Source organism: Scyliorhinus torazame, chromosome 28 (genome assembly GCF_047496885.1).
Source record: "Scyliorhinus torazame isolate Kashiwa2021f chromosome 28, sScyTor2.1, whole genome shotgun sequence".
NCBI classification, from domain to species: Eukaryota; Metazoa; Chordata; class Chondrichthyes; order Carcharhiniformes; family Scyliorhinidae; genus Scyliorhinus; species Scyliorhinus torazame.
The window spans coordinates 42303056-42330248 of NC_092734.1; the positions used below are offsets into that span (position 1 = coordinate 42303056).

The 27193-nt window shown below is 52.6% G+C and overlaps 1 protein-coding gene across 1 annotated transcript in view; it reads right to left on the minus strand.

Annotated features, from left to right (window-relative positions):
* Positions 1-27193, minus strand: part of LOC140403424 (primary cilium assembly protein FAM149B1-like) — a gene marked incomplete at its 5' end in the record, with an annotated part of 290929 nt that overhangs the window by 108902 nt on the left and 154834 nt on the right. The window contains one exon of the mRNA XM_072491336.1: positions 25751-25849. Coding sequence (XP_072347437.1) covers positions 25751-25849 — 99 coding nt within the window. The remainder of the gene's footprint in view (positions 1-25750; positions 25850-27193) is intronic.

The window sequence follows — 27193 nt, forward strand, 5'->3', positions numbered from 1 at the left end:
ATATGGCGGTCGACTCATCGATCGACAGTTCCAACGCGTCACAGCAAAAAACTGCACCAACCTCCTCAGAAGACAAACACGGGACACGACCGACAGAGTACCCGTTGTCGTCCAGTACTTCCCTGGAGCGGAGAAACTACGACATCTTCTTCGCAGCCTTCAACACGTCATCGATGAAGATGAACATGTTGCCAAGGTCATCCCCACACCCCCACTACTTGCCTTCAAACAACCGCGCAACCTCAAGCAAATCATTGTTTGCAGCAAACTACCCAGCCTTCAGAACAGTGACCACGACACCACACAACCCTGCCATGGCAATCTCTGCAAGACGTGACAGATCATTGACATGGATACCACTATTACACGTGAGAACACCACCCACCAGGTACGCGGTACATACTCGTGCGACTCGGCCAACATTATCTACCTCATACGCTGCAGGAAAGGATGTCCCGAAGCGTGGTACATTGGCGAGACCATGCAGACGATGCGACAACGAATGAACGGACATCGCGCGACAATCACCAGGCAGGAATGTTCCCTTCCAGTCGGAGAACACTTCAGCAGTCAAGGGCATTCAGCCTCTGATCTCCGGGTAAGCGTTCTCCAAGGCGGCCTTCAGGACCCGCGACAACGCAGAATCGCCGAGCAGAAACTTATAGCCAAGTTCCGCACACATGAGTGCGGCCTCAACCGGGAATTGGATTCATGTCACATTACATTCATCCCCCACCATCTGGCCTGCGAAATCCTACCAACTGTCCTGGCTTGGTACAATTCACACCTCTTTAACCTGGGGTCACCCCATCTCTGGATCTGTAAAGATTTAATCACCTGCTAATGGTCGCATTCTAAGCATTGTTTGGCATCTTTGAATTTGTCAATATATATGTTTCTGGAACATACCTCTTCATTCACCTGAGGAAGGAGCAGCGCTCCGAAAGCTAGTGACATCGAAACAAACCTGTTGGAATTTAACCTGGTGTTGTAAGACTTCTTACTGTGCTCACCCCAGTCCAATGCCGGCATCTCCACTTCATATTTTTGGAGGTTAAGAAACATGGTTCATGCCACAGAATGCTGCCAAACTTTAAAGGAATAAAATACATGAAAAATGAGGAAGTTAATTGGGTGTTGTTAAAGGACCAAATATTATAGGAGGTAAGATAGACAATCAGGTAAATAGGGAGGTGATTACAGACTGGCAGTGTAGGCAGGTTCCAATGGACAGGGGGTGATTACAGTCTGGCAGTGTAGGGGGGTTCCAATGGACAGGGAGGTGATTACGGATTGGCAGTGTAGGCAGGTTCCAATGGACAGGGGGGTGATTACAGACTGGCAGTGTCGGCAGGTTCCAATGGACAGGGGGGTGATTACAGACTGGCAGTGTAGACAGGTTCCAATGGACAGGGGGGTGATTACAGACTGGCAGTGTCGGCAGGTTCCAATGGACAGGGGGGTGATTACAGACTGGCAGTGTAGACAGGTTCCAATGGACAGGGGGGTGATTACAGACTGGCAGTGTAGACAGGTTCCAATGGACAGGGGGGTGATTACAGACTGGCAGTGTAGACAGGTTCCAATGGACAGGGGGGTGATTACAGACTGGCAGTGTAGACAGGTTCCAATGGACAAGGGGTGATTACAGACTGGCAGTGTAGACAGGTTCCAATGGACAGGGGGGTGATTACAGACTGGCAGTGTAGACAGGTTCCAATGGACAGGGGGGTGATTACAGTCTGGCAGTGTAGACCGGTTCCAATGGACAGGGAGGTGATTACTGACTGGCAGTGTAGACAGGTTCCAATGGACAGGGAGGTGATTACAGTCTGGCAGTGTAGACAGGTTCCAATGGACAGGGAGGTGATTACAGTCTGGCAGTGTAGGCAGGTTCCAATGGACAGGGAGGTGATTACAGACTGGCAGTGTAGACAGGTTCCAATGGACAGGGAGGTGATTACAGTCTGGCAGTGTAGACAAGTTCCAATGGACAGGGAGGTGATTACAGTCTGGCAGTGTAGGCAGGTTCCAATGGACAGGGAGGTGATTACAGACTGGCAGTGTAGACAGGTTCCAATGGACAGGGAGGTGATTACAGTCTGGCAGTGTAGGCAGGTTCCAATGGACAGGGGGGTGATTACAGACTGGCAGTGTAGGCAGGTTCCAATGGACAGGGAGGTGATTACAGACTGGCAGTGTAGGCAGGTACGAATGGACAGGGGGGGGATTACAGACTGGCAGTGTAGGCAGGTTCCAATGGACAGGGGGGTGATTACAGACTGGCAGTGTAGGCAGGTTCCTATGGACAGGGAGGTGATTACAGACTGGCAGTGTAGGCAGGTACGAATGGACAGGGGGGGGATTACAGACTGGCAGTGTAGGCAGGTTCCAATGGACAGGGGGGTGATTACAGACTGGCAGTGTAGGCAGGTTCCAATGGACAGGGGGGTGATTACAGACTGGCAGAGTAGGGGGGTTCCAATGGACAGGGGGGTGATTACAGACTGGCAGTGAAGAGAGGTTCCAATGGACAGGGGGGTGATTACAGACTGGCAGTGTAGGCAGGTTCCAATGGACAGGGGGGTGATTACAGACTGGCAGAGTAGGGGGGTTCCAATGAACAGGGAGATGATTACAGACTGGCAGTGTAGGCAGGTTCCAATGGACAGGGGGTGATTACAGACTGGCAGTGTAGGCAGGTTCCAATGGACACGGGAGTGATTCCAGACTGGCAGTGTAGGCAGGTTCCAAAGGACAGGGGGGTGATTACAGACTGGCAGTGTAGACAGGTTCCAATGGACAGGGGGGTGATTACAGTCTGGCAGTGTAGGCAGGTTCCAATGGACAGGGGGGTGATTACAGACTGGCAGTGTAGGCAGGTTCCAATGAACAGGGGGGTGATTACAGACTGGCAGTGTAGGCAGGTTCCAATGGACAGGGGGGGTGATTACAGACTGGCAGTGTAGACAGGTTCCAATGGACAGGGGAGTGATTACAGACTGGCAGTGTAGACAGGTTCCAATGAACAGGGGGGTGATTACAGACTGGCAGTGTAGGCAGGTTCCAATGGACAGGGGGGTGATTACAGACTGGCAGTGTAGACAGGTTCCAATGGACAGGAAGGTGATTATAGACTGGCAGTGTAGACAGGTTCCAATGAACAGGGGGGTGATTACAGACTGGCAGTGTAGACAGGTTCCAATGGACAGGAAGGTGATTATAGACTGGCAGTGTAGACAGGTTCCAATGGACAGGGGGGTGATTACAGACTGGCAGTGTAGGCAGGTTCCAATGGACAGGGGGGTGATTACAGACTGGCAGTGTAGGCAGGTTCCAATGGACAGGGAGGTGATTACAGACTGGCAGTGTAGACAGGTTCCAATGGACAGGGGGGTGATTACAGACTGGCAGTGTAGACAGGTTCCAATGGACAGGGGGGTGATTACAGACTGGAAGTGTAGACAGGTTCCAATGGACAGGGGGGTGATTACAGTCTGGCAGTGTAGGCAGGTTCCAATGGACAGGGGGGTGATTACAGACTGGCAGTGTAGACAGGTTCCAATGAACAGGGAGGTGATTACAGACTGGCAGTGTAGGCAGGTTCCAATGGACAGGGGGGTGATTACAGACTGGCAGTGTAGACAGGTTCCAATGGACAGGGACGTGATTACAGACTGGCAGTGTCGGCAGGTTCCAATGGACAGGGGGGTGATTACAGACTGGCAGTGTAGACAGTTTCCTATGGACAGGGGGGTGATTACAGACTGGCAGTGTAGACAGGTTCCAATGGACAGGGAGGTGATTACAGTCTGGCAGTGTAGACAGGTTCCAATGGACAGGGGGGTGATTACAGACTGGCAGTGTAGACAGGTTCCAATGGACAGGGACGTGATTACAGACTGGCAGTGTCGGCAGGTTCCAATGGACAGGGGGGTGATTACAGACTGGCAGTGTAGACAGTTTCCTATGAACAGGGGGGTGATTACAGACTGGCAGTGTAGACAGGTTCCAATGGACAGGGAGGTGATTACAGTCTGGCAGTGTAGACAGGTTCCAATGGACAGGGGGGTGATTACAGACTGGCAGTGTAGACAGGTTCCTATGGACAGGGGGGTGATTACAGGCTGGCAGTGTAGACAGGTTCCAATGGACAGGGAGGTGATTACAGTCTGGCAGTGTAGGCAGGTTCCAATGGACAGGGAGGTGATTACAGTCTGGCAGTGTAGACAGGTTCCAATGGACAGGGAGGTGATTACAGTCTGGCAGTGTAGGCAGGTTCCAATGGACAGGGAGGTGATTACAGTCTGGCAGTGTAGGCAGGTTCCAATGGACAGGGAGGTGATTACAGACTGGCAGTGTAGGCAGGTTCCAATGGACAGGGAGGTGATTACAGACTGGCAGTGTAGACAGGTTCCAATGGACAGGGAGGTGATTACAGTCTGGCAGTGTAGGCAGGTTCCAATGGACAGGGAGGTGATTACAGACTGGCAGTGTAGGCAGGTTCCAATGGACAGGGAGATTATTACAGACTGGCAGTGTAGACAGGTTCCAATGGACAGGGAGGTGATTACAGTCTGGCAGTGTAGGCAGGTTCCAATGGACAGGGGGGTGATTACAGACTGGCAATGTAAGCAGGTTCCAATGGCCAGGGGGGTGATTACAGACTGGCAGTGTAGACAGGTTCCAATGGACAGGGGGGTGATTACAGACTGGCAGTGTAGGGACGTTCCAATGGACAGGGGGGTGATTACAGACTGGCAGTGTAGGCAGATTCCAATGGACAGGGGGTGATTACAGACTGGCAGTGTAGGCAGATTCCAATGGACAGGGGGGTGATTACAGACTGGCAGTGTAGACAGGTTCCAATGGACAGGGGGGTGATTACAGACTGGCAGTGTAGACAGGTTCCAATGGACAGGGAGGTGATTACAGTCTGGCAGTGTAGGCAGGTTCCAATGGACAGGGGGGTGATTACAGACTGGCAGTGTAGGCAGGTTCCAATGGACAGGGAGGTGATTACTGACTGGCAGTGTAGGCAGGTTCCTATGGACAGGGAGGTGATTACAGACTGGCAGTGTAGGCAGGTACGAATGGACAGGGGGGGGATTACAGACTGGCAGTGTAGGGGGGTTCCAATGGACAGGGAGGTGATTACAGACTTGCAGTGTAGACAGGTTCCAATGGACAGGGGGGTGATTACAGACTGGCAGTGTAGACAGGTTCCTATGGACAGGGGGGTGATTACAGACTGGCAGTGTAGGGGGGTTCCAATGGACAGGGGGGTGATTACAGACAGGCAGTGAAGAGAGGTTCCAATGGACAGGGGGGTGATTACAGACTGGCAGTGTAGACAGGTTCCTATGGACAGGGGGGTGATTACAGACTGGCAGTGTAGACAGGTTCCAATGGACAGGGGAGTGATTACTGACTGGCAGTGTAGGCAGGTTCCAATGGACAGGGGGTGATTACAGACTGGCAGTGTAGGCAGGTTCCAATGGACAGGGAGGTGATTACAGACTGGCAGTGAAGAGAGGTTCCTATGGACAGGGGGGTGATTACAGACTGGCAGTGTAGACAGGTTCCTATGGACAGGGGGGTGATTACAGACTGGCAGTGTAGGCAGGTTCCAATGGACAGGGGGGTGATTACAGACTGGCAGTGTAGGCAGGTTCCAATGGACAGGGAGGTGATTACAGACTGGCAGTGAAGAGAGGTTCCTATGGACAGGGGGGTGATTACAGACTGGCAGTGTAGACAGGTTCCTATGGACAGGGGGGTGATTACAGACTGGCAGTGTAGGCAGGTTCCAATGGACAGGGGGGTGATTACAGACTGGCAGTGTAGGCAGGTTCCAATGGACAGGGAGGTGATTACAGACTGGCAGTGAAGAGAGGTTCCTATGGACAGGGGGGTGATTACAGACTGGCAGTGTAGACAGGTTCCAATGGACAGGGAGGTGATTACAGACTGGCAGTGTAGACAGGTTCCAATGGACAGGGGAGTGATTACAGACTGGCAGTGTAGACAGGTTCCAATGGACAGGGAGGTGATTACAGACTGGCAGTGTAGACAGGTTCCAATGGACAGGGGGGTGATTACAGACTGGCAGTGTAGGCAGGTTCCAATGGACAGGGAGGTGATTACAGACTGGCAGTGTAGACAGGTTCCAATGGACAGGGGAGTGATTACAGACTGGCAGTGTAGGCAGGTTCCAATGGACAGGGGGTGATTACAGACTGGCAGTGTAGGCAGGTTCCAATGGACAGGGGGGTGATTACAGACTGGCAGTGTAGACAGGTTCCAATGGACAGGGGAGTGATTACAGACTGGCAGTGTAGACAGGTTCCAATGGACAGGGGAGTGATTACAGACTGGCAGTGTAGGCAGGTTCCAATGGACAGGGGGGTGATTACAGACTGGCAGTGTAGACAGGTTCCAACGGACAGGGGGGTGATTACAGACGGGCAGTGTAGGCAGGTTCCAATGGACACGGGGGTGATTCCAGACTGGCAGTGTAGGCAGGTTCCAAAGGACAGGGGGGTGATTACAGACTGGCAGTGTAGACAGGTTCCAATGAACAGGGGGGTGATTACAGACTGGCAGTGTAGACAGATTCCAATGAACAGGGGGGTGATTACAGACTGGCAGTGTAGGCAGGTTCCAATGGACACGGGGGTGATTACAGACTGGCAGTGTAGGCAGGTTCCAATGAACAGGGGGGTGATTACAGACTGGCAGTGTAGGCAGGTTCCAATGGACACGGGGGTGATTACAGACTGGCAGTGTAGACAGGTTCCAATGGACAGGAAGGTGATTATAGACTGGCAGTGTAGACAGGTTCCAATGAACAGGGGGGTGATTCCAGACTGGCAGTGTAGGCAGGTTCCAATGGACAGGGGGGTGATTACAGACTGGCAGTGTAGGCAGGTTCCAATGAACAGGGGGGTGATTACAGACTGGCAGTGTAGGCAGGTTCCAATGGACACGGGGGTGATTACAGACTGGCAGTGTAGACAGGTTCCAATGGACAGGAAGGTGATTATAGACTGGCAGTGTAGACAGGTTCCAATGAACAGGGGGGTGATTACAGACTGGCAGTGTAGACAGGTTCCAATGGAAAGGGGGGTGATTACAGACTGGCAGTGTAGACAGGTTCCAATGGACAGGGGGGTGATTACAGACTGGCAGTGTAGGCAGGTTCCAATGGACAGGGGAGTGATTACAGACTGGCAGTGTAGGCAGGTTCCAATGGACAGGGGAGTGATTACAGACTGGCAGTGTAAGCAGGTTCCAATGGCCAGGGGAGTGATTACAGACTGGCAGTGTAGTCAGGTTCCAATGAACAGGGGGGTGATTACAGACTGGCAGTGTAGGCAGGTTCCAATGGACACGGGGGTGATTACAGACTGGCAGTGTAGACAGGTTCCAATGGACAGGAAGGTGATTATAGACTGGCAGTGTAGACAGGTTCCAATGAACAGGGGGGTGATTACAGACTGGCAGTGTAGACAGGTTCCAATGGAAAGGGGGGTGATTACAGACTGGCAGTGTAGACAGGTTCCAATGGACAGGGGGGTGATTACAGACTGGCAGTGTAGGCAGGTTCCAATGGACAGGGGAGTGATTACAGACTGGCAGTGTAGGCAGGTTCCAATGGACAGGGGAGTGATTACAGACTGGCAGTGTAAGCAGGTTCCAATGGCCAGGGGAGTGATTACAGACTGGCAGTGTAGTCAGGTTCCAATGAACAGGGGGGTGATTACAGACTGGCAGTGTAGGCAGGTTCCAATGGACAGGGGGTGATTACAGACTGGCAGTGTAGGCAGGTTCCAATGGACAGGGAGGTGATTACAGACTGGCAGTATAAGCAGGTTCCAATGGCCAGGGGAGTGATTACAGACTGGCAGTGTAGGCAGATTCCAATGGACAGGAAGGTGATTACAGACTGGCAGTGTAGACAGGTTCCAATGGCCAGGGGGGTGATTACAGACTGGCAGTGTAGACAGGTTCCAATGGAGAGGGGGGTGATTACAGACTGGCAGTGTAGACAGGTTCCAATGGACAGGGGCGTGATTACAGACTGGCAGTGTAGACAGGTTCCAATGGACAGGGACGTGATTACAGACTGGAAGTGTAGACAGGTTCCAATGGACAGGGGGGTGATTACAGACTGGCAGTGTAGGCAGGTTCCAATGGACAGGGGGGTGATTACAGACTGGCAGTGTAGACAGGTTCCAATGGAGAGGGGGGTGATTACAGACTGGCAGTGTAGACAGGTTCCAATGGACAGGGGCGTGATTACAGACTGGCAGTGTAGACAGGTTCCAATGGACAGGGACGTGATTACAGACTGGCAGTGTCGGCAGGTTCCAATGGACAGGGGGGTGATTACAGACTGGCAGTGTAGACAGGTTCCAATGGACAGGGAGGTGATTACAGACTGGCAGTGTAGACAGTTTCCTATGGACAGGGAGGTGATTACAGACTGGCAGTGTAGACAGGTTCCAATGGACAGGGGGGTGATTACAGACTGGCAGTGTAGACAGGTTCCAATGGACAGGGACGTGATTACAGACTGGCAGTGTCGGCAGGTTCCAATGGACAGGGGGGTGATTACAGACTGGCAGTGTAGACAGTTTCCTATGGACAGGGGGGTGATTACAGACTGGCAGTGTAGACAGGTTCCAATGGACAGGGAGGTGATTACAGTCTGGCAGTGTAGACAGGTTCCAATGGACAGGGGGGTGATTACAGACTGGCAGTGTAGACAGGTTCCTATGGACAGGGGGGTGATTACAGGCTGGCAGTGTAGACAGGTTCCAATGGACAGGGAGGTGATTACAGTCTGGCAGTGTAGGCAGGTTCCAATGGACAGGGAGGTGATTACAGTCTGGCAGTGTAGACAGGTTCCAATGGACAGGGAGGTGATTACAGTCTGGCAGTGTAGGCAGGTTCCAATGGACAGGGAGGTGATTACAGTCTGGCAGTGTAGGCAGGTTCCAATGGACAGGGAGGTGATTACAGACTGGCAGTGTAGGCAGGTTCCAATGGACAGGGAGGTGATTACAGACTGGCAGTGTAGACAGGTTCCAATGGACAGGGAGGTGATTACAGTCTGGCAGTGTAGGCAGGTTCCAATGGACAGGGAGGTGATTACAGACTGGCAGTGTAGACAGGTTCCAATGGACAGGGACGTGATTACAGACTGGCAGTGTCGGCAGGTTCCAATGGACAGGGGGGTGATTACAGACTGGCAGTGTAGACAGTTTCCTATGGACAGGGGGGTGATTACAGACTGGCAGTGTAGACAGGTTCCAATGGACAGGGAGGTGATTACAGTCTGGCAGTGTAGACAGGTTCCAATGGACAGGGGGGTGATTACAGACTGGCAGTGTAGACAGGTTCCTATGGACAGGGGGGTGATTACAGGCTGGCAGTGTAGACAGGTTCCAATGGACAGGGAGGTGATTACAGTCTGGCAGTGTAGGCAGGTTGCAATGGACAGGGAGGTGATTACAGTCTGGCAGTGTAGACAGGTTCCAATGGACAGGGAGGTGATTACAGTCTGGCAGTGTAGGCAGGTTCCAATGGACAGGGAGGTGATTACAGTCTGGCAGTGTAGGCAGGTTCCAATGGACAGGGAGGTGATTACAGACTGGCAGTGTAGGCAGGTTCCAATGGACAGGGAGGTGATTACAGACTGGCAGTGTAGACAGGTTCCAATGGACAGGGAGGTGATTACAGTCTGGCAGTGTAGGCAGGTTCCAATGGACAGGGGGGTGATTACAGACTGGCAATGTAAGCAGGTTCCAATGGCCAGGGGGGTGATTACAGACTGGCAGTGTAGACAGGTTCCAATGGACCGGGAGGTGATTACAGACTGGCAGTGTAGACAGGTTCCAATGGACAGGGAGGTGATTACAGTCTGGCAGTGTAGGCAGGTTCCAATGGACAGGGGGGTGATTACAGACTGGCAATGTAAGCAGGTTCCAATGGCCAGGGGGGTGATTACAGACTGGCAGTGTAGACAGGTTCCAATGGACAGGGGGGTGATTACAGACTGGCAGTGTAGGGACGTTCCAATGGACAGGGGGGTGATTACAGACTGGCAGTGTAGGCAGATTCCAATGGACAGGGGGTGATTACAGACTGGCAGTGTAGGCAGATTCCAATGGACAGGGGGGTGATTACAGACTGGCAGTGTAGACAGGTTCCAATGGACAAGGGGGTGATTACAGACTGGCAGTGTAGACAGGTTCCAATGGACAGGGAGGTGATTACTGACTGGCAGTGTAGACAGGTTCCAATGGACAGGGGGGTGATTACAGACTGGCAGTGTAGACAGGTTCCAATGGACAGGGGGGTGATTACAGACTGGCAGTGCAGACAGGTTCCAATGGACAGGGGGGTGATTACAGACTGGCAGTGTAGACAGGTTCCAATGGACAGGGACGTGATTACAGACTGGCAGTGTAGACAGGTTCCAATGGACAGGGGGGTGATTACAGACTGGCAGTGCAGACAGGTTCCAAAGGACAGGGGGGTGATTACAGACTGGCAGTGTAGACAGGTTCCAATGGACAGGGGGGTGATTACAGACTGGCAGTGTAGACAGGTTCCAATGGACAGGGGGGTGATTACAGACTGGCAGTGCAGACAGGTTCCAAAGGACAGGGGGGTGATTACAGACTGGCAGTGTAGACAGGTTCCAATGGACGGGGGTGATTACAGACTGGCAGTGTAGACAGGTTCCAATGGACAGGGACGTGATTACAGACTGGCAGTGTCGGCAGGTTCCAATGGACAGGGGGGTGATTACAGACTGGCAGTGTAGACAGGTTCCAATGGACAGGGGGGTGATTACAGACTGGCAGTGTAGACAGGTTCCAACGGACAGGGGGGTGATTACAGACGGGCAGTGTAGGCAGGTTCCAATGGACACGGGGGTGATTCCAGACTGGCAGTGTAGGCAGGTTCCAAAGGACAGGGGGGTGATTACAGACTGGCAGTGTAGACAGGTTCCAATGAACAGGGGGGTGATTACAGACTGGCAGTGTAGACAGATTCCAATGAACAGGGGGGTGATTACAGACTGGCAGTGTAGGCAGGTTCCAATGGACACGGGGGTGATTACAGACTGGCAGTGTAGGCAGGTTCCAATGAACAGGGGGGTGATTACAGACTGGCAGTGTAGGCAGGTTCCAATGGACACGGGGGTGATTACAGACTGGCAGTGTAGACAGGTTCCAATGGACAGGAAGGTGATTATAGACTGGCAGTGTAGACAGGTTCCAATGAACAGGGGGGTGATTCCAGACTGGCAGTGTAGGCAGGTTCCAATGGACAGGGGGGTGATTACAGACTGGCAGTGTAGGCAGGTTCCAATGAACAGGGGGGTGATTACAGACTGGCAGTGTAGGCAGGTTCCAATGGACACGGGGGTGATTACAGACTGGCAGTGTAGACAGGTTCCAATGGACAGGAAGGTGATTATAGACTGGCAGTGTAGACAGGTTCCAATGAACAGGGGGGTGATTACAGACTGGCAGTGTAGACAGGTTCCAATGGAAAGGGGGGTGATTACAGACTGGCAGTGTAGACAGGTTCCAATGGACAGGGGGGTGATTACAGACTGGCAGTGTAGGCAGGTTCCAATGGACAGGGGAGTGATTACAGACTGGCAGTGTAGGCAGGTTCCAATGGACAGGGGAGTGATTACAGACTGGCAGTGTAAGCAGGTTCCAATGGCCAGGGGAGTGATTACAGACTGGCAGTGTAGTCAGGTTCCAATGAACAGGGGGGTGATTACAGACTGGCAGTGTAGGCAGGTTCCAATGGACACGGGGGTGATTACAGACTGGCAGTGTAGACAGGTTCCAATGGACAGGAAGGTGATTATAGACTGGCAGTGTAGACAGGTTCCAATGAACAGGGGGGTGATTACAGACTGGCAGTGTAGACAGGTTCCAATGGAAAGGGGGGTGATTACAGACTGGCAGTGTAGACAGGTTCCAATGGACAGGGGGGTGATTACAGACTGGCAGTGTAGGCAGGTTCCAATGGACAGGGGAGTGATTACAGACTGGCAGTGTAGGCAGGTTCCAATGGACAGGGGAGTGATTACAGACTGGCAGTGTAAGCAGGTTCCAATGGCCAGGGGAGTGATTACAGACTGGCAGTGTAGTCAGGTTCCAATGAACAGGGGGGTGATTACAGACTGGCAGTGTAGGCAGGTTCCAATGGACAGGGGGTGATTACAGACTGGCAGTGTAGGCAGGTTCCAATGGACAGGGAGGTGATTACAGACTGGCAGTGTAAGCAGGTTCCAATGGCCAGGGGAGTGATTACAGACTGGCAGTGTAGGCAGATTCCAATGGACAGGAAGGTGATTACAGACTGGCAGTGTAGACAGGTTCCAATGGCCAGGGGGGTGATTACAGACTGGCAGTGTAGACAGGTTCCAATGGAGAGGGGGGTGATTACAGACTGGCAGTGTAGACAGGTTCCAATGGACAGGGGCGTGATTACAGACTGGCAGTGTAGACAGGTTCCAATGGACAGGGACGTGATTACAGACTGGAAGTGTAGACAGGTTCCAATGGACAGGGGGGTGATTACAGACTGGCAGTGTAGGCAGGTTCCAATGGACAGGGGGGTGATTACAGACTGGCAGTGTAGACAGGTTCCAATGGAGAGGGGGGTGATTACAGACTGGCAGTGTAGACAGGTTCCAATGGACAGGGGCGTGATTACAGACTGGCAGTGTAGACAGGTTCCAATGGACAGGGACGTGATTACAGACTGGCAGTGTCGGCAGGTTCCAATGGACAGGGGGGTGATTACAGACTGGCAGTGTAGACAGGTTCCAATGGACAGGGAGGTGATTACAGACTGGCAGTGTAGACAGTTTCCTATGGACAGGGAGGTGATTACAGACTGGCAGTGTAGACAGGTTCCAATGGACAGGGGGGTGATTACAGACTGGCAGTGTAGACAGGTTCCAATGGACAGGGACGTGATTACAGACTGGCAGTGTCGGCAGGTTCCAATGGACAGGGGGGTGATTACAGACTGGCAGTGTAGACAGTTTCCTATGGACAGGGGGGTGATTACAGACTGGCAGTGTAGACAGGTTCCAATGGACAGGGAGGTGATTACAGTCTGGCAGTGTAGACAGGTTCCAATGGACAGGGGGGTGATTACAGACTGGCAGTGTAGACAGGTTCCTATGGACAGGGGGGTGATTACAGGCTGGCAGTGTAGACAGGTTCCAATGGACAGGGAGGTGATTACAGTCTGGCAGTGTAGGCAGGTTCCAATGGACAGGGAGGTGATTACAGTCTGGCAGTGTAGACAGGTTCCAATGGACAGGGAGGTGATTACAGTCTGGCAGTGTAGGCAGGTTCCAATGGACAGGGAGGTGATTACAGTCTGGCAGTGTAGGCAGGTTCCAATGGACAGGGAGGTGATTACAGACTGGCAGTGTAGGCAGGTTCCAATGGACAGGGAGGTGATTACAGACTGGCAGTGTAGACAGGTTCCAATGGACAGGGAGGTGATTACAGTCTGGCAGTGTAGGCAGGTTCCAATGGACAGGGAGGTGATTACAGACTGGCAGTGTAGACAGGTTCCAATGGACAGGGACGTGATTACAGACTGGCAGTGTCGGCAGGTTCCAATGGACAGGGGGGTGATTACAGACTGGCAGTGTAGACAGTTTCCTATGGACAGGGGGGTGATTACAGACTGGCAGTGTAGACAGGTTCCAATGGACAGGGAGGTGATTACAGTCTGGCAGTGTAGACAGGTTCCAATGGACAGGGGGGTGATTACAGACTGGCAGTGTAGACAGGTTCCTATGGACAGGGGGGTGATTACAGGCTGGCAGTGTAGACAGGTTCCAATGGACAGGGAGGTGATTACAGTCTGGCAGTGTAGGCAGGTTGCAATGGACAGGGAGGTGATTACAGTCTGGCAGTGTAGACAGGTTCCAATGGACAGGGAGGTGATTACAGTCTGGCAGTGTAGGCAGGTTCCAATGGACAGGGAGGTGATTACAGTCTGGCAGTGTAGGCAGGTTCCAATGGACAGGGAGGTGATTACAGACTGGCAGTGTAGGCAGGTTCCAATGGACAGGGAGGTGATTACAGACTGGCAGTGTAGACAGGTTCCAATGGACAGGGAGGTGATTACAGTCTGGCAGTGTAGGCAGGTTCCAATGGACAGGGGGGTGATTACAGACTGGCAATGTAAGCAGGTTCCAATGGCCAGGGGGGTGATTACAGACTGGCAGTGTAGACAGGTTCCAATGGACCGGGAGGTGATTACAGACTGGCAGTGTAGACAGGTTCCAATGGACAGGGAGGTGATTACAGTCTGGCAGTGTAGGCAGGTTCCAATGGACAGGGGGGTGATTACAGACTGGCAATGTAAGCAGGTTCCAATGGCCAGGGGGGTGATTACAGACTGGCAGTGTAGACAGGTTCCAATGGACAGGGGGGTGATTACAGACTGGCAGTGTAGGGACGTTCCAATGGACAGGGGGGTGATTACAGACTGGCAGTGTAGGCAGATTCCAATGGACAGGGGGTGATTACAGACTGGCAGTGTAGGCAGATTCCAATGGACAGGGGGGTGATTACAGACTGGCAGTGTAGACAGGTTCCAATGGACAAGGGGGTGATTACAGACTGGCAGTGTAGACAGGTTCCAATGGACAGGGAGGTGATTACTGACTGGCAGTGTAGACAGGTTCCAATGGACAGGGGGGTGATTACAGACTGGCAGTGTAGACAGGTTCCAATGGACAGGGGGGTGATTACAGACTGGCAGTGCAGACAGGTTCCAATGGACAGGGGGGTGATTACAGACTGGCAGTGTAGACAGGTTCCAATGGACAGGGACGTGATTACAGACTGGCAGTGTAGACAGGTTCCAATGGACAGGGGGGTGATTACAGACTGGCAGTGCAGACAGGTTCCAAAGGACAGGGGGGTGATTACAGACTGGCAGTGTAGACAGGTTCCAATGGACAGGGGGGTGATTACAGACTGGCAGTGTAGACAGGTTCCAATGGACAGGGGGGTGATTACAGACTGGCAGTGCAGACAGGTTCCAAAGGACAGGGGGGTGATTACAGACTGGCAGTGTAGACAGGTTCCAATGGACGGGGGTGATTACAGACTGGCAGTGTAGACAGGTTCCAATGGACAGGGACGTGATTACAGACTGGCAGTGTCGGCAGGTTCCAATGGACAGGGGGGTGATTACAGACTGGCAGTGTAGACAGTTTCCTATGGACAGGGGGGTGATTACAGACTGGCAGTGTAGACAGGTTCCAATGGACAGGGAGGTGATTACAGTCTGGCAGTGTAGACAGGTTCCAATGGACAGGGGGGTGATTACAGACTGGCAGTGTAGACAGGTTCCAATGGACAGGGGGGTGATTACAGACTGGCAGTGTAGACAGGTTCCAATGGACAGGGGGGTGATTACAGACTGGCAGTGTAGGCAGGTTCCAATGAACAGGGGGTGATTACAGACTGGCAGTGTAGGCACGTTCTAATGGACAGGGGGGTGATTACAGACTGGCAGTGTAGGCAGATTCGGAAGAACAGGGAGATGATTACAGACTGGCAGTGTAGTCAGGTTCCAATGGACAGGGGGGTGATTACAGACTGGCAGTGTAGGCAGGTTCCAATGGACAGGGGGGTGATTACAGACTGGCAGTGTAGGCAGGTTCCAATGGACAGGGGGGTGATTACAGACTGGCAGTGTAGTCAGGTTCCAATGGACAGGGGGGTGATTAGAGACTGGCAGTGTAGGCAGGTTCCAATGGACAGGGGGGTGATTACAGACTGGCAGTGTAGGCACGTTCCAATGGACAGGGGGGTGATTACAGTCTGGCAGTGTAGGCAGGTTCCAATGGACAGGGGGGTGATTACAGACTGGCAGTGTAGGCAGGTTCCAATGGACAGGGAGGCGATTACAGTCTGGCAGTGTAGGCAGGTTCCAATGGACAGGGGGGTGATTACAGACTGGCAGTGTAGGCACGTTCTAATGGACAGGGGGGTGATTACAGACTGGCAGTGTAGGCAGATTCGGAAGAACAGGGAGATGATTACAGACTGGCAGTGTAGTCAGGTTCCAATGGACAGGGGGGTGATTACAGACTGGCAGTGTAGGCAGGTTCCAATGGACAGGGGGGTGATTAGAGACTGGCAGTGTAGGCACGTTCCAATGGACAGGGGGGTGATTACAGTCTGGCAGTGTAGGCAGGTTCCAATGGACAGGGGGGTGATTACAGACTGGCAGTGTAGGCAGGTTCCAATGGACAGGGAGGCGATTACAGTCTGGCAGTGTAGGCAGGTTCCAATGGACAAGGGGGTGATTACAGTCTGGCAGTGTAGGCAGGTTCCAATGGACAGGGGGGTGATTACAGACTGGCAGTGTAGGCACGTTCTAATGGACAGGGGGGTGATTACAGACTGGCAGTGTAGGCAGATTCGGAAGAACAGGGAGATGATTACAGACTGGCAGTGTAGTCAGGTTCCAATGGACAGGGGGGTGATTACAGACTGGCAGTGTAGGCAGGTTCCAATGGACAGGGGGGTGATTAGAGACTGGCAGTGTAGGCACGTTCCAATGGACAGGGGGGTGATTACAGTCTGGCAGTGTAGGCAGGTTCCAATGGACAGGGGGGTGATTACAGACTGGCAGTGTAGGCAGGTTCCAATGGACAGGGAGGCGATTACAGTCTGGCAGTGTAGGCAGGTTCCAATGGACAAGGGGGTGATTACAGACGGGCAGTGTAGGTAGGTTCCAATGGACAGTGAGGTGATTACAGACTGGCAGTGTAGGCAGGTTCCAATGGACATGGGGGCGATTATAGACTGGCAGTGTAGACAGGTTCCAATGGACAGGGGGTCATTACAGACTGGCAGTGTAGACAGGTTCCAATGGACAGGGGGGTGATTACAGACTGGCAGTGTAGGCAGGTTCCAATGGACAGGGGGTGATTACAGACTGGCAGTGTAGACAGGTTTCAATGGACAGGGAGGTGATTACAGACTGGCAGTGTAGACAGGTTCCAATGGACAGGGGGGTGATTACAGACTGGCAGTGTAGGCAGGTTTGGATGAACAGGGAGGTGATTACAGACTAGCAGTGTAGACAGGTTCCAATGGACAGGGGGTAATTAGAGACTGGCAGTGTAGGCAGGTTCCAATGAACAGGGGGGTGATTACAGACTGGCAGTGTAGGCAGGTTCCAATGGACAGGGGGTGATTAGAGACTGGCAGTGTAGGCAGGTTCCAATGGACAGGGGGGTGATTACAGACTGGCAGTGTAGGCAGGTTTGGATGAACGGGGGGGGGTGATTACAGACTGGCAGTGTAGGCAGGTTCCAATGAACAGGGGGGTGATTACAGACTGGCAGTGTCGGCAGGTTCCAATGGACAGGGGGGTGATTACAGACTGGCAGTGCAGGCAGGTTCCAATGGACAGGGAGGTGATTACTGACTGGCAGTGTAGACAGGTTCCAATGGACAGGGAGGTGATTACAGACTGGCAGTGTAGGCAGGTTCCAATGGACAAGGGGCTGATTACAGACTGGCAGTGTAGACAGGTTCCAATGAACAGGGAGGTGATTACAGACTGGCAGTGTAGGCAGGTTCCAATGGACAGGGAAATGATTACAGACTGGCAGTGTAGGCAGGTTCCAATGGACAAGGGGCTGATTACAGACTGGCAGTGTAGACAGGTTCCAATGAACAGGGGGGTGATTACAGACTGGCAGTGTAGGCAGGTTTGGATGAACAGGGAGGTGATTACAGACTGGCAGTGTAGGCAGGTTCCAATGAACAGGGGGGTGATTACAGACTGGCAGTGTAGGCAGGTTCCAATGGACAGGGAGGTGATTACTGACTGGCAGTGCAGGCAGGTTCCAATGGACAGGGAGGTGATTACAGACTGGCAGTGTAGGCAGGTTCCAATGGACAGGGGGGTGATTACAGACTGGCAGTGTAGGCAGGTTCCAATGGACAGGGAGGTGATTACTGACTGGCAGTGTAGGCAGGTTCCAATGGACAAGGGGCTGATTACAGACTGGCAGTGTAGGCAGGTTCCAATGGCAAGGGGGTTGATTACAGACTGGCAGTGTAGACAGGTTCCAATGGACAGGGGGGTGATTACAGACTGGCAGTGTAGACAGGTTCCAGTGGACAGGGGCGTGATTACAGACTGGCAGTGTAGGCAGGTTCCAATGGACAAGGACGTGATTACAGACTGGCAGTGTAGACAGGTTCCAATGAACAGGGGGTGATTACAGACTGGCAGTGTAGGCAGGTTCCAATGGACAGGGGGGTGATTACAGACTGGCAGTGTAGGCAGGTTCCAATGAACAGGGGGTGATTACAGACTGGCAGTGTAGGCAGGTTCCAATGGACAGGGGGGTGATTACAGACTGGCAGTGTAGGCTGGTTCCAATGGACAGGGGGTGATTACAGACTGGCAGTGTAGACAGGTTCCAATGGACTGGGGGGTAATTACAGACTGGCAGTGTAGGCAGGTTCCAATGGACAGGGGGTGATTACAGACTGGCAGTGTAGGCAGGTTCCAATGGACAGGGGGTGATTAGAGACTGGCAGTGTAGGCAGGTTCCAATGGACAGGGGGGTGATTACAGACTGGCAGTGTAGGCAGGTTTGGATGAACGGGGGGGGGGTGATTACAGACTGGCAGTGTAGGCAGGTTCCAATGGACAGGGGGGTGATTACAGACTGGCAGTGTAGGTAGGTTCCAATGGACAGGGGGTGATTAGAGACTGGCAGTGTAGGCAGGTTCCAATGAACAGGGGGGTGATTACAGACTGGCAGTGTAGGCAGGTTCCAATGGACAGGGGGGTGATTACAGACTGGCAGTGTAGGCAGGTTCCAATGGACAGGGGGGTGATTACAGACTGGCAGTGTAGGCAGGTTCCAATGGACAGGGAGGTGATTACTGACTGGCAGTGCAGGCAGGTTCCAATGGACAGGGAGGTGATTACAGACTGGCAGTGTAGGCAGGTTCCAATGGACAAGGGGCTGATTACAGACTGGCAGTGTAGACAGGTTCCAATGGACATGGGGGGTGATTACAGACTGGCAGTGTAGACAGGTTCCAATGGACAGGGAGGTGATTACAGACTGGCAGTGTAGACAGGTTCCAATGGACAGGGAGGTGATTACAGACTGGCAGTGTAGACAGGTTCCAATGGACAGGGGGGTGATTACAGACTGGCAGTGTAGACAGGTTCCAGTGGACAGGGGGGGTGATTACAGACTGGCAGTGTAGACAGGTTCCAATGGACAGGGACGTGATTACAGACTGGCTGTGTAGGCAGGTTCCAATGGACAGGGACGTGATTACAGACTGGCAGTGTAGGCAGGTTCCAATGGACAGGGACGTGATTACAGACTGGCTGTGTAGGCAGGTTCCAATGGACAGGGGGGTGATTACAGTCTGGCAGTGTAGGCAGGTTCCAATGGACAGGGACGTGATTACAGACTGGCAGTGTAGGCAGGTTCCAATGGACAGGGGGGTGATTACAGACTGGCAGTGTAGGCAGGTTCCAATGAACAGGGGGTGATTACAGACTGGCAGTGTAGGCACGTTCTAATGGACAGGGGGGTGATTACAGACTGGCAGTGTAGGCAGATTCGGAAGAACAGGGAGATGATTACAGACTGGCAGTGTAGGCAGGTTCCAATGGACAGGGGGTGATTACAGACTGGCAGTGTAGACAGGTTCCAATGGACAGGGGGGTGATTACAGACTGGCAGTGTAGGCAGGTTTGGATGAACGGGGGGGGTGATTACAGACTGGCAGTGTAGGCAGGTTCCAATGGACAGGGGGGTGATTACAGACTGGCAGTGTAGGCAGGTTCCAATGGACAGGGGGTGATTAGAGACTGGCAGTGTAGGCAGGTTCCAATGAACAGGGGGGTGATTACAGACTGGCAGTGTAGGCAGGTTCCAATGGACAGGGGGGTGATTACAGACTGGCAGTGTAGGCAGGTTCCAATGAACAGGGAGGTGATTACAGACTGGCAGTGTAGGCAGGTTCCAATGAACAGGGAGGTGATTACAGACTGGCAGTGTAGGCAGGTTCCAATGGACAGGGGGGTGATTACAGACTGGCAGTGTAGGCAGGTTCGGATGAACAGGGAGGTGATTACAGACTGGCAGTGTAGGCAGGTTCGGATGAACAGGGAGGTGATTACAGACTGGCAGTGTAGACAGGTTCCAATGGACAGGGGGTGATTACAGACTGGCAGTGCAGGCAAGTTCCAATGGACAGGGGGGTGATTACAGACTGGCAGTGTAGGCAGGTTCGGATGAACAGGGAGGTGATTACAGACTGGCAGTGTAGGCAGGTTCGGATGAACAGGGAGGTGATTACAGACTGGCAGTGTAGACAGGTTCCAATGGACAGGGGGTGATTACAGACTGGCAGTGCAGGCAAGTTCCAATGGACAGGGGGGTGATTACAGACTGGCAGTGTAGGCAGGTTCGGATGAACAGGGAGGTGATTACAGACTGGCAGTGTAGGCAGGTTCCAATGGACAGGGGGGTGATTACAGACTGGCAGTGCAGGCAAGTTCCAATGGACAGGGGGGTGATTACAGACTGGCAGTGTAGGGAGGTTCTGATGAACAGGGAGGTGATTACAGACTGGCAGTGTAGGCAGGTTCCAATGGACAGGGGGGTGATTACAGACTGGCAGTGTAGACAGGTTCCAATGGACAGGGGGGTGATTACAGACTGGCAGTGTAGGCAGGTTCTGATGAACAGGAAGGTGATTACAGACTGGCAGTGCAGGCAAGTTCCAATGGACTGGGGGGTGATTACAGACTGGCAGTGTAGGGAGGTTCTGATGAACAGGAAGGTGATTACAGACTGGCAGTGTAGGCAGGTTCAGATGGACAGGGGGGTGATTACAGACTGGCAGTGTAGGCAGGTTCCAATGGACAGGGGGGTGATTACAGACTGGCAGTGTAGGCAGGTTCCAATGGACAGGGGGGTGATTACAGACTGGCAGTGTAGTCAGGTTCCAATGGACAGGGGGGTGATTACAGACTGGCAGTGTAGGCAGGTTCCAATGGACAGGGGGGTGATTACAGACTGGCAGTGTAGGCAGGTTCCAATGGACAGGGGGGTGATTACAGACTGGCAGTGTAGGCACGTTCCAATGGACAGGGGGGTGATTACAGTCTGGCAGTGTAGGCAGGTTCCAATGGACAGGGGGGTGATTACAGACTGGCAGTGTAGACAGGTTCCAATGGACAGTGAGGTGATTACAGACAGGCAGTGAAGGCAGGTTCCAATGGACAGGGAGGCGATTACAGTCTGGCAGTGTAGGCAGGTTCCAATGGACAAGGGGGTGATTACAGACGGGCAGTGTAGGTAGGTTCCAATGGACAGTGAGGTGATTACAGACTGGCAGTGTAGGCAGGTTCCAATGGACATGGGGGCGATTACAGACTGGCAGTGTAGACAGGTTCCAATGGACAGGGGGTCATTACAGACTGGCAGTGTAGACAGGTTCCAATGGACAGGGGGGTGATTACAGACTGGCAGTGTAGGCAGGTTCCAATGGACAGGGGGTGATTACAGACTGGCAGTGTAGACAGGTTCCAATGGACAGGGGGGTGATTACAGACTGGCAGTGTAGGCAGGTTTGGATGAACAGGGAGGTGATTACAGACTAGCAGTGTAGACAGGTTCCAATGGACAGGGGGTGATTAGAGACTGGCAGTGTAGGCAGGTTCCAATGAACAGGGGGGTGATTACAGACTGGCAGTGTAGGCAGGTTCCAATGGGCAGGGGGTGATTAGAGACTGGCAGTGTAGGCAGGTTCCAATGGACAGGGGGGTGATTACAGACTGGCAGTGTCGGCAGGTTCCAATGGACAGGGTGGTGATTACAGACTGGCAGTGCAGGCAGGTTCCAATGGACAGGGAGGTGATTACTGACTGGCAGTGTAGGCAGGTTCCAATGGACAAGGGGCTGATTACAGACTGGCAGTGTAGGCAGGTTCCAATGGACAGGGACGTGATTACAGACTGGCAGTGTAGGCAGGTTCCAATGGACAGGGGGGTGATTACAGACTGGCAGTGTAGGCAGGTTTGGATGAACAGGGAGGTGATTACAGACTGGCAGTGTAGGCAGGTTCCAATGAACAGGGGGGTGATTACAGACTGGCAGTGTAGGCAGGTTCCAATGGACAGGGAGGTGATTACTGACTGGCAGTGCAGGCAGGTTCCAATGGACAGGGGGGTGATTACAGACTGGCAGTGTAGGCAGGTTCCAATGGACAGGGAGGTGATTACTGACTGGCAGTGTAGGCAGGTTCCAATGGACAAGGGGCTGATTACAGACTGGCAGTGTAGGCAGGTTCCAATGGACAGGGGGGGTGATTACAGACTGGCAGTGTAGACAGGTTCCAATGGACAGGGAGGTGATTACAGACTGGCAGTGTAGACAGGTTCCAATGGACAGGGGGGTGATTACAGACTGGCAGTGTAGGCAGGTTCCAATGGACAGGGGGGTGATTACAGACTGGCAGTGTAGGCAGGTTCCAATGGACAGGGAGGTGATTACAGACTGGCAGTGTAGACAGGTTCCAGTGGACAAGGACGTGATTACAGACTGGCAGTGTAGGCAGGTTCCAATGGACAGGGGGGTGATTACAGACTGGCAGTGTAGGCAGGTTCCAATGAACAGGGGGTGATTACAGACTGGCAGTGTAGGCAGGTTCCAATGGACAGGGGGGTGATTACAGACTGGCAGTGTAGGCTGGTTCCAATGGACAGGGGGTGATTACAGACTGGCAGTGTAGACAGGTTCCAATGGACTGGGGGGGTAATTACAGACTGGCAGTGTAGGCAGGTTCCAATGGACAGGGGGTGATTACAGACTGGCAGTGTAGGTAGGTTCCAATGGACAGGGGGGTGATTACAGACTGGCAGTGTAGGCAGGTTCCAATGGACAGGGGGGTGATTACAGACTGGCAGTGTAGGTAGGTTCCAATGGACAGGGGGTGATTAGAGACTGGCAGTGTAGGCAGGTTCCAATGAACAGGGGGGTGATTACAGACTGGCAGTGTAGGCAGGTTCCAATGGACAGGGGGGTGATTACAGACTGGCAGTGTAGGCAGGTTCCAATGGACAGGGGGGTGATTACAGACTGGCAGTGTAGGCAGGTTCCAATGGACAGGGACGTGATTACAGACTGGCAGTGTAGGCAGGTTCCAATGGACAGGGACGTGATTACAGACTGGCAGTGTAGGCAGGTTCCAATGGACAGGGGGTGATTAGAGACTGGCAGTGTAGGCAGGTTCCAATGGACAGGGGGGTGATTACAGACTGGCAGTGTAGGTAGGTTCCAATGGACAGGGGGGTGATTACAGACTGGCAGTGTAGGCAGGTTCCAATGGACAGGGGGGTGATTACAGACTGGCAGTGTAGGTAGGTTCCAATGGACAGGGGGTGATTAGAGACTGGCAGTGTAGGCAGGTTCCAATGAACAGGGGGGTGATTACAGACTGGCAGTGTAGGCAGGTTCCAATGGACAGGGGGGTGATTACAGACTGGCAGTGTAGGCAGGTTCCAATGGACAGGGGGGTGATTACAGACTGGCAGTGTAGGCAGGTTCCAATGGACAGGGGGGTGATTACAGACTGGCAGTGTAGACAGGTTCCAATGGACAGGGGAGTGATTACAGACTGGCAGTGTAGACAGGTTCCAATGGACAGGGAGGTGATTACAGACTGGCAGTGTAGACAGGTTCCAATGGACAGGGAGGTGATTACAGACTGGCAGTGTAGACAGGTTCCAATGGACAGGGGGGTGATTACAGACTGGCAGTGTAGGCAGGTTCCAATGGACAAGGGGCTGATTACAGACTGGCAGTGTAGACAGGTTCCAATGGACAGGGGAGTGATTACAGACTGGCAGTGTAGACAGGTTCCAATGGACAGGGAGGTGATTACAGACTGGCAGTGTAGACAGGTTCCAATGGACAGGGAGGTGATTACAGACTGGCAGTGTAGACAGGTTCCAATGGACAGGGGGGTGATTACAGACTGGCAGTGTAGACAGGTTCCAGTGGACAGGGGGGGTGATTACAGACTGGCAGTGTAGACAGGTTCCAATGGACAGGGACGTGATTACAGACTGGCAGTGTAGGCAGGTTCCAATGAACAGGGGGTGATTACAGACTGGCAGTGTAGGCACGTTCTAATGGACAGGGGGGTGATTACAGACTGGCAGTGTAGGCAGATTCGGAAGAACAGGGAGATGATTACAGACTGGCAGTGTAGGCAGGTTCCAATGGACAGGGGGTGATTACAGACTGGCAGTGTAGACAGGTTCCAATGGACTGGGGGGTAATTACAGACTGGCAGTGTAGGCAGATTCGGAAGAACAGGGAGATGATTACAGACTGGCAGTGTAGGCAGGTTCCAATGGACAGGGGGTGATTACAGACTGGCAGTGTAGACAGGTTCCAATGGACTGGGGGGTAATTACAGACTGGCAGTGTAGGCAGGTTCCAATGGACAGGGGGTGATTACAGACTGGCAGTGTAGGCAGGTTCCAATGGACAGGGGGGTGATTACAGACTGGCAGTGTAGGCAGGTTTGGATGAACGGGGGGGGGGTGATTACAGACTGGCAGTGTAGGCAGGTTCCAATGGACAGGGGGGTGATTACAGACTGGCAGTGTAGGCAGGTTCCAATGGACAGGGGGGTGATTACAGGCTGGCAGTGTAGGCAGGTTCCAATGGACAGGGGGGTGATTACAGACTGGCAGTGTAGGCAGGTTCCAATGGACAGGGAGGTGATTACTGACTGGCAGTGTAGGCAGGTTCCAATGAACAGGGGGGTGATTACAGGCTGGCAGTGTAGACAGGTTCCAATGGACAGGGGAGTGATTACAGACTGGCAGTGTCGGCAGGTTTTGATGAACAGGGAGGTGATTAAAGACTGGCAGTGTAGGCAGGTTTTGATGAACAGGGGGGTGATTACAGACTGGCAGTGTAGGCAGGTTTGAATGGACAGGGGAGTGATTACAGACTGGCAGTGTAGGCAGGTTTTGATGAACAGGGAGGTGATTACAGACTGGCAGTGTCGGATGTTTGGAATGAACCCTCAGACCTCTACATCATAAAGTTCACGTTTATTTTAAAAGATGGGAATAAATGGCGAAATAGATATCTAGATTTGGAGATCTGCTACAGGGGCAAAGAGCCAAAAAAGTGTCTTTCTCCACCGTTTCGAGTATGTTAATGCAATGCCGATTTTATTGAACTAGTAATGTAGCGGCTTCAACCCAAAGGGTTGTGAATCTATGGAATTCCTTGCCCAGTGAAGCAGTTGAGGCTCCTTCATTAAATGTTTTTAAGATAAAGATAGATATAGTTTTTTGAATAAATGGATTAAGGGTTATGGTGTTCGGGCCGGAAAGTGGAGCTGAGTCCACAAAAGATCAGCCATGATCTCACTGAATGGTGGAGCAGGCTCGAGGGGCCAGATGGCCTACTCCTGCTCCTAGTTCTTATGTTCTTAATACCCAGACGGCATAAATCAGTTTTTGAATTAAGTTCAACATAAAACGTAAACATAAAGCTGGTACCCGCCAAAGTGACGACGAAGGTATTGGTTCGTCATAAAAATCCACCTGGTTCACTAATGCCCTTTCAGATCCTTACCTCATCTGAACTATACGTGACTCCAGATCCACACCAACGCGGTTGATGTTTAACTGCTCTCTGAAGTTGCAAAGCCAGCCACTCTGTTGTATCAAACCGCTAGAAAGGAAGACACAAATATAACTGGATTGTCCACTCAACTGCAACTTTGATATTTAATCAGGACATGCCAAAGGAACATGCAAGTTTGTTGGCCTTGCAAAGTGCTCCATAATAACATAATTCCCCACCCATCATGGGTGGGGAACTCCGATGTTCATCACCAAGACTGGTTGCCTGGGCTTGAATGTTCCAGCTGTGAAGAGAGGCTGGTTAGGCTGGGGTTGTTATTCTTGGAGCAGATAAGGCTGAGGGGAGGAGGGAGGAGGTTGCTGTCGAGATGTACAAAATTCTGAGTGGCATAGATAGGGTGGCACGGTAGCCCAGTGGTTAGCACTGTTGCTTCACAGCGCCAGGGACCCGGGTTCGATTCCCCACTGGGTCACTGTCTGTGTGGAGTCTGCACGTTCTCCCCGTGTCTGCGTGGGTTTCCTCCGGGTGCTCCGGTTTCCTCCCACAAGTCCCGAAAGACGTGCTGTTAGGTGAATTGGACATTCTGAATTCTCCCTGTGTACCCGAACAGGCGCCGGAATGTGGTGAGTAGGGGATTTTCACAGTAACTTCATTGCAGTGTTAATGTAAGCCTGCTTGTGATAATAATAAAGATTATTCATGAAGTGATTGCCAGAATAGGAATTCCTGAGCACTGAAACCTGACTGAATTTGAGTGTGGTTCAGAGGGTGTGTAAACTAAGAATGTAATGCAGAGTGGGATTGAAAATTTGATGAGTATGTTAATTTGGTGTAGCCTCTACTACTTGTAGTTTGTGTGAGTTTGAGGCTGTACATGTTAGGTTTTAAAAAACATAAACATTAAAACACATAACAAGCAATGAACTTGGACTGCAGTTTGTCAGAATTCATCGACAACGGGCTGGTAGTAAATAAACATGTCTGAGGTAACTGGTTAGGGCAGCACGGTAGCTCAAGTGACTAGCACTGTGGCTTCTCAGCGGCAGGGTCCCAGGTTCGATACCGCGCTGGGTCACTGTTTGTGCAGAGTCTGCACGTTCTCCCCTTGTCTGCGTGGGTTTCCTCCGGGTGCCCCTCCCCCAGTCCAAAGACGTGCAGGTTAGGTGGATTGACCATGCTAAATTGCCTTTAGTGACCAAAAAGGTTAGGAGAGGTTATTGGGTTACGGGGATAGGGTGGAAGTGAGAGTTTAAGTGGGTGGGTGCAGACTTGATGGGCCGAATGGCCTCCTTCTGCACTGTACGTTCTATGTAACTGGTTTTATCTCAGCCGAAGGCTCTCACACACGAGGGAAGGGGAAAGGATCTGGACATTTTGCTGCGACTCTGGTGACACCTGACAGAGATGGGCAGGATCAGAGTGACCAATAGC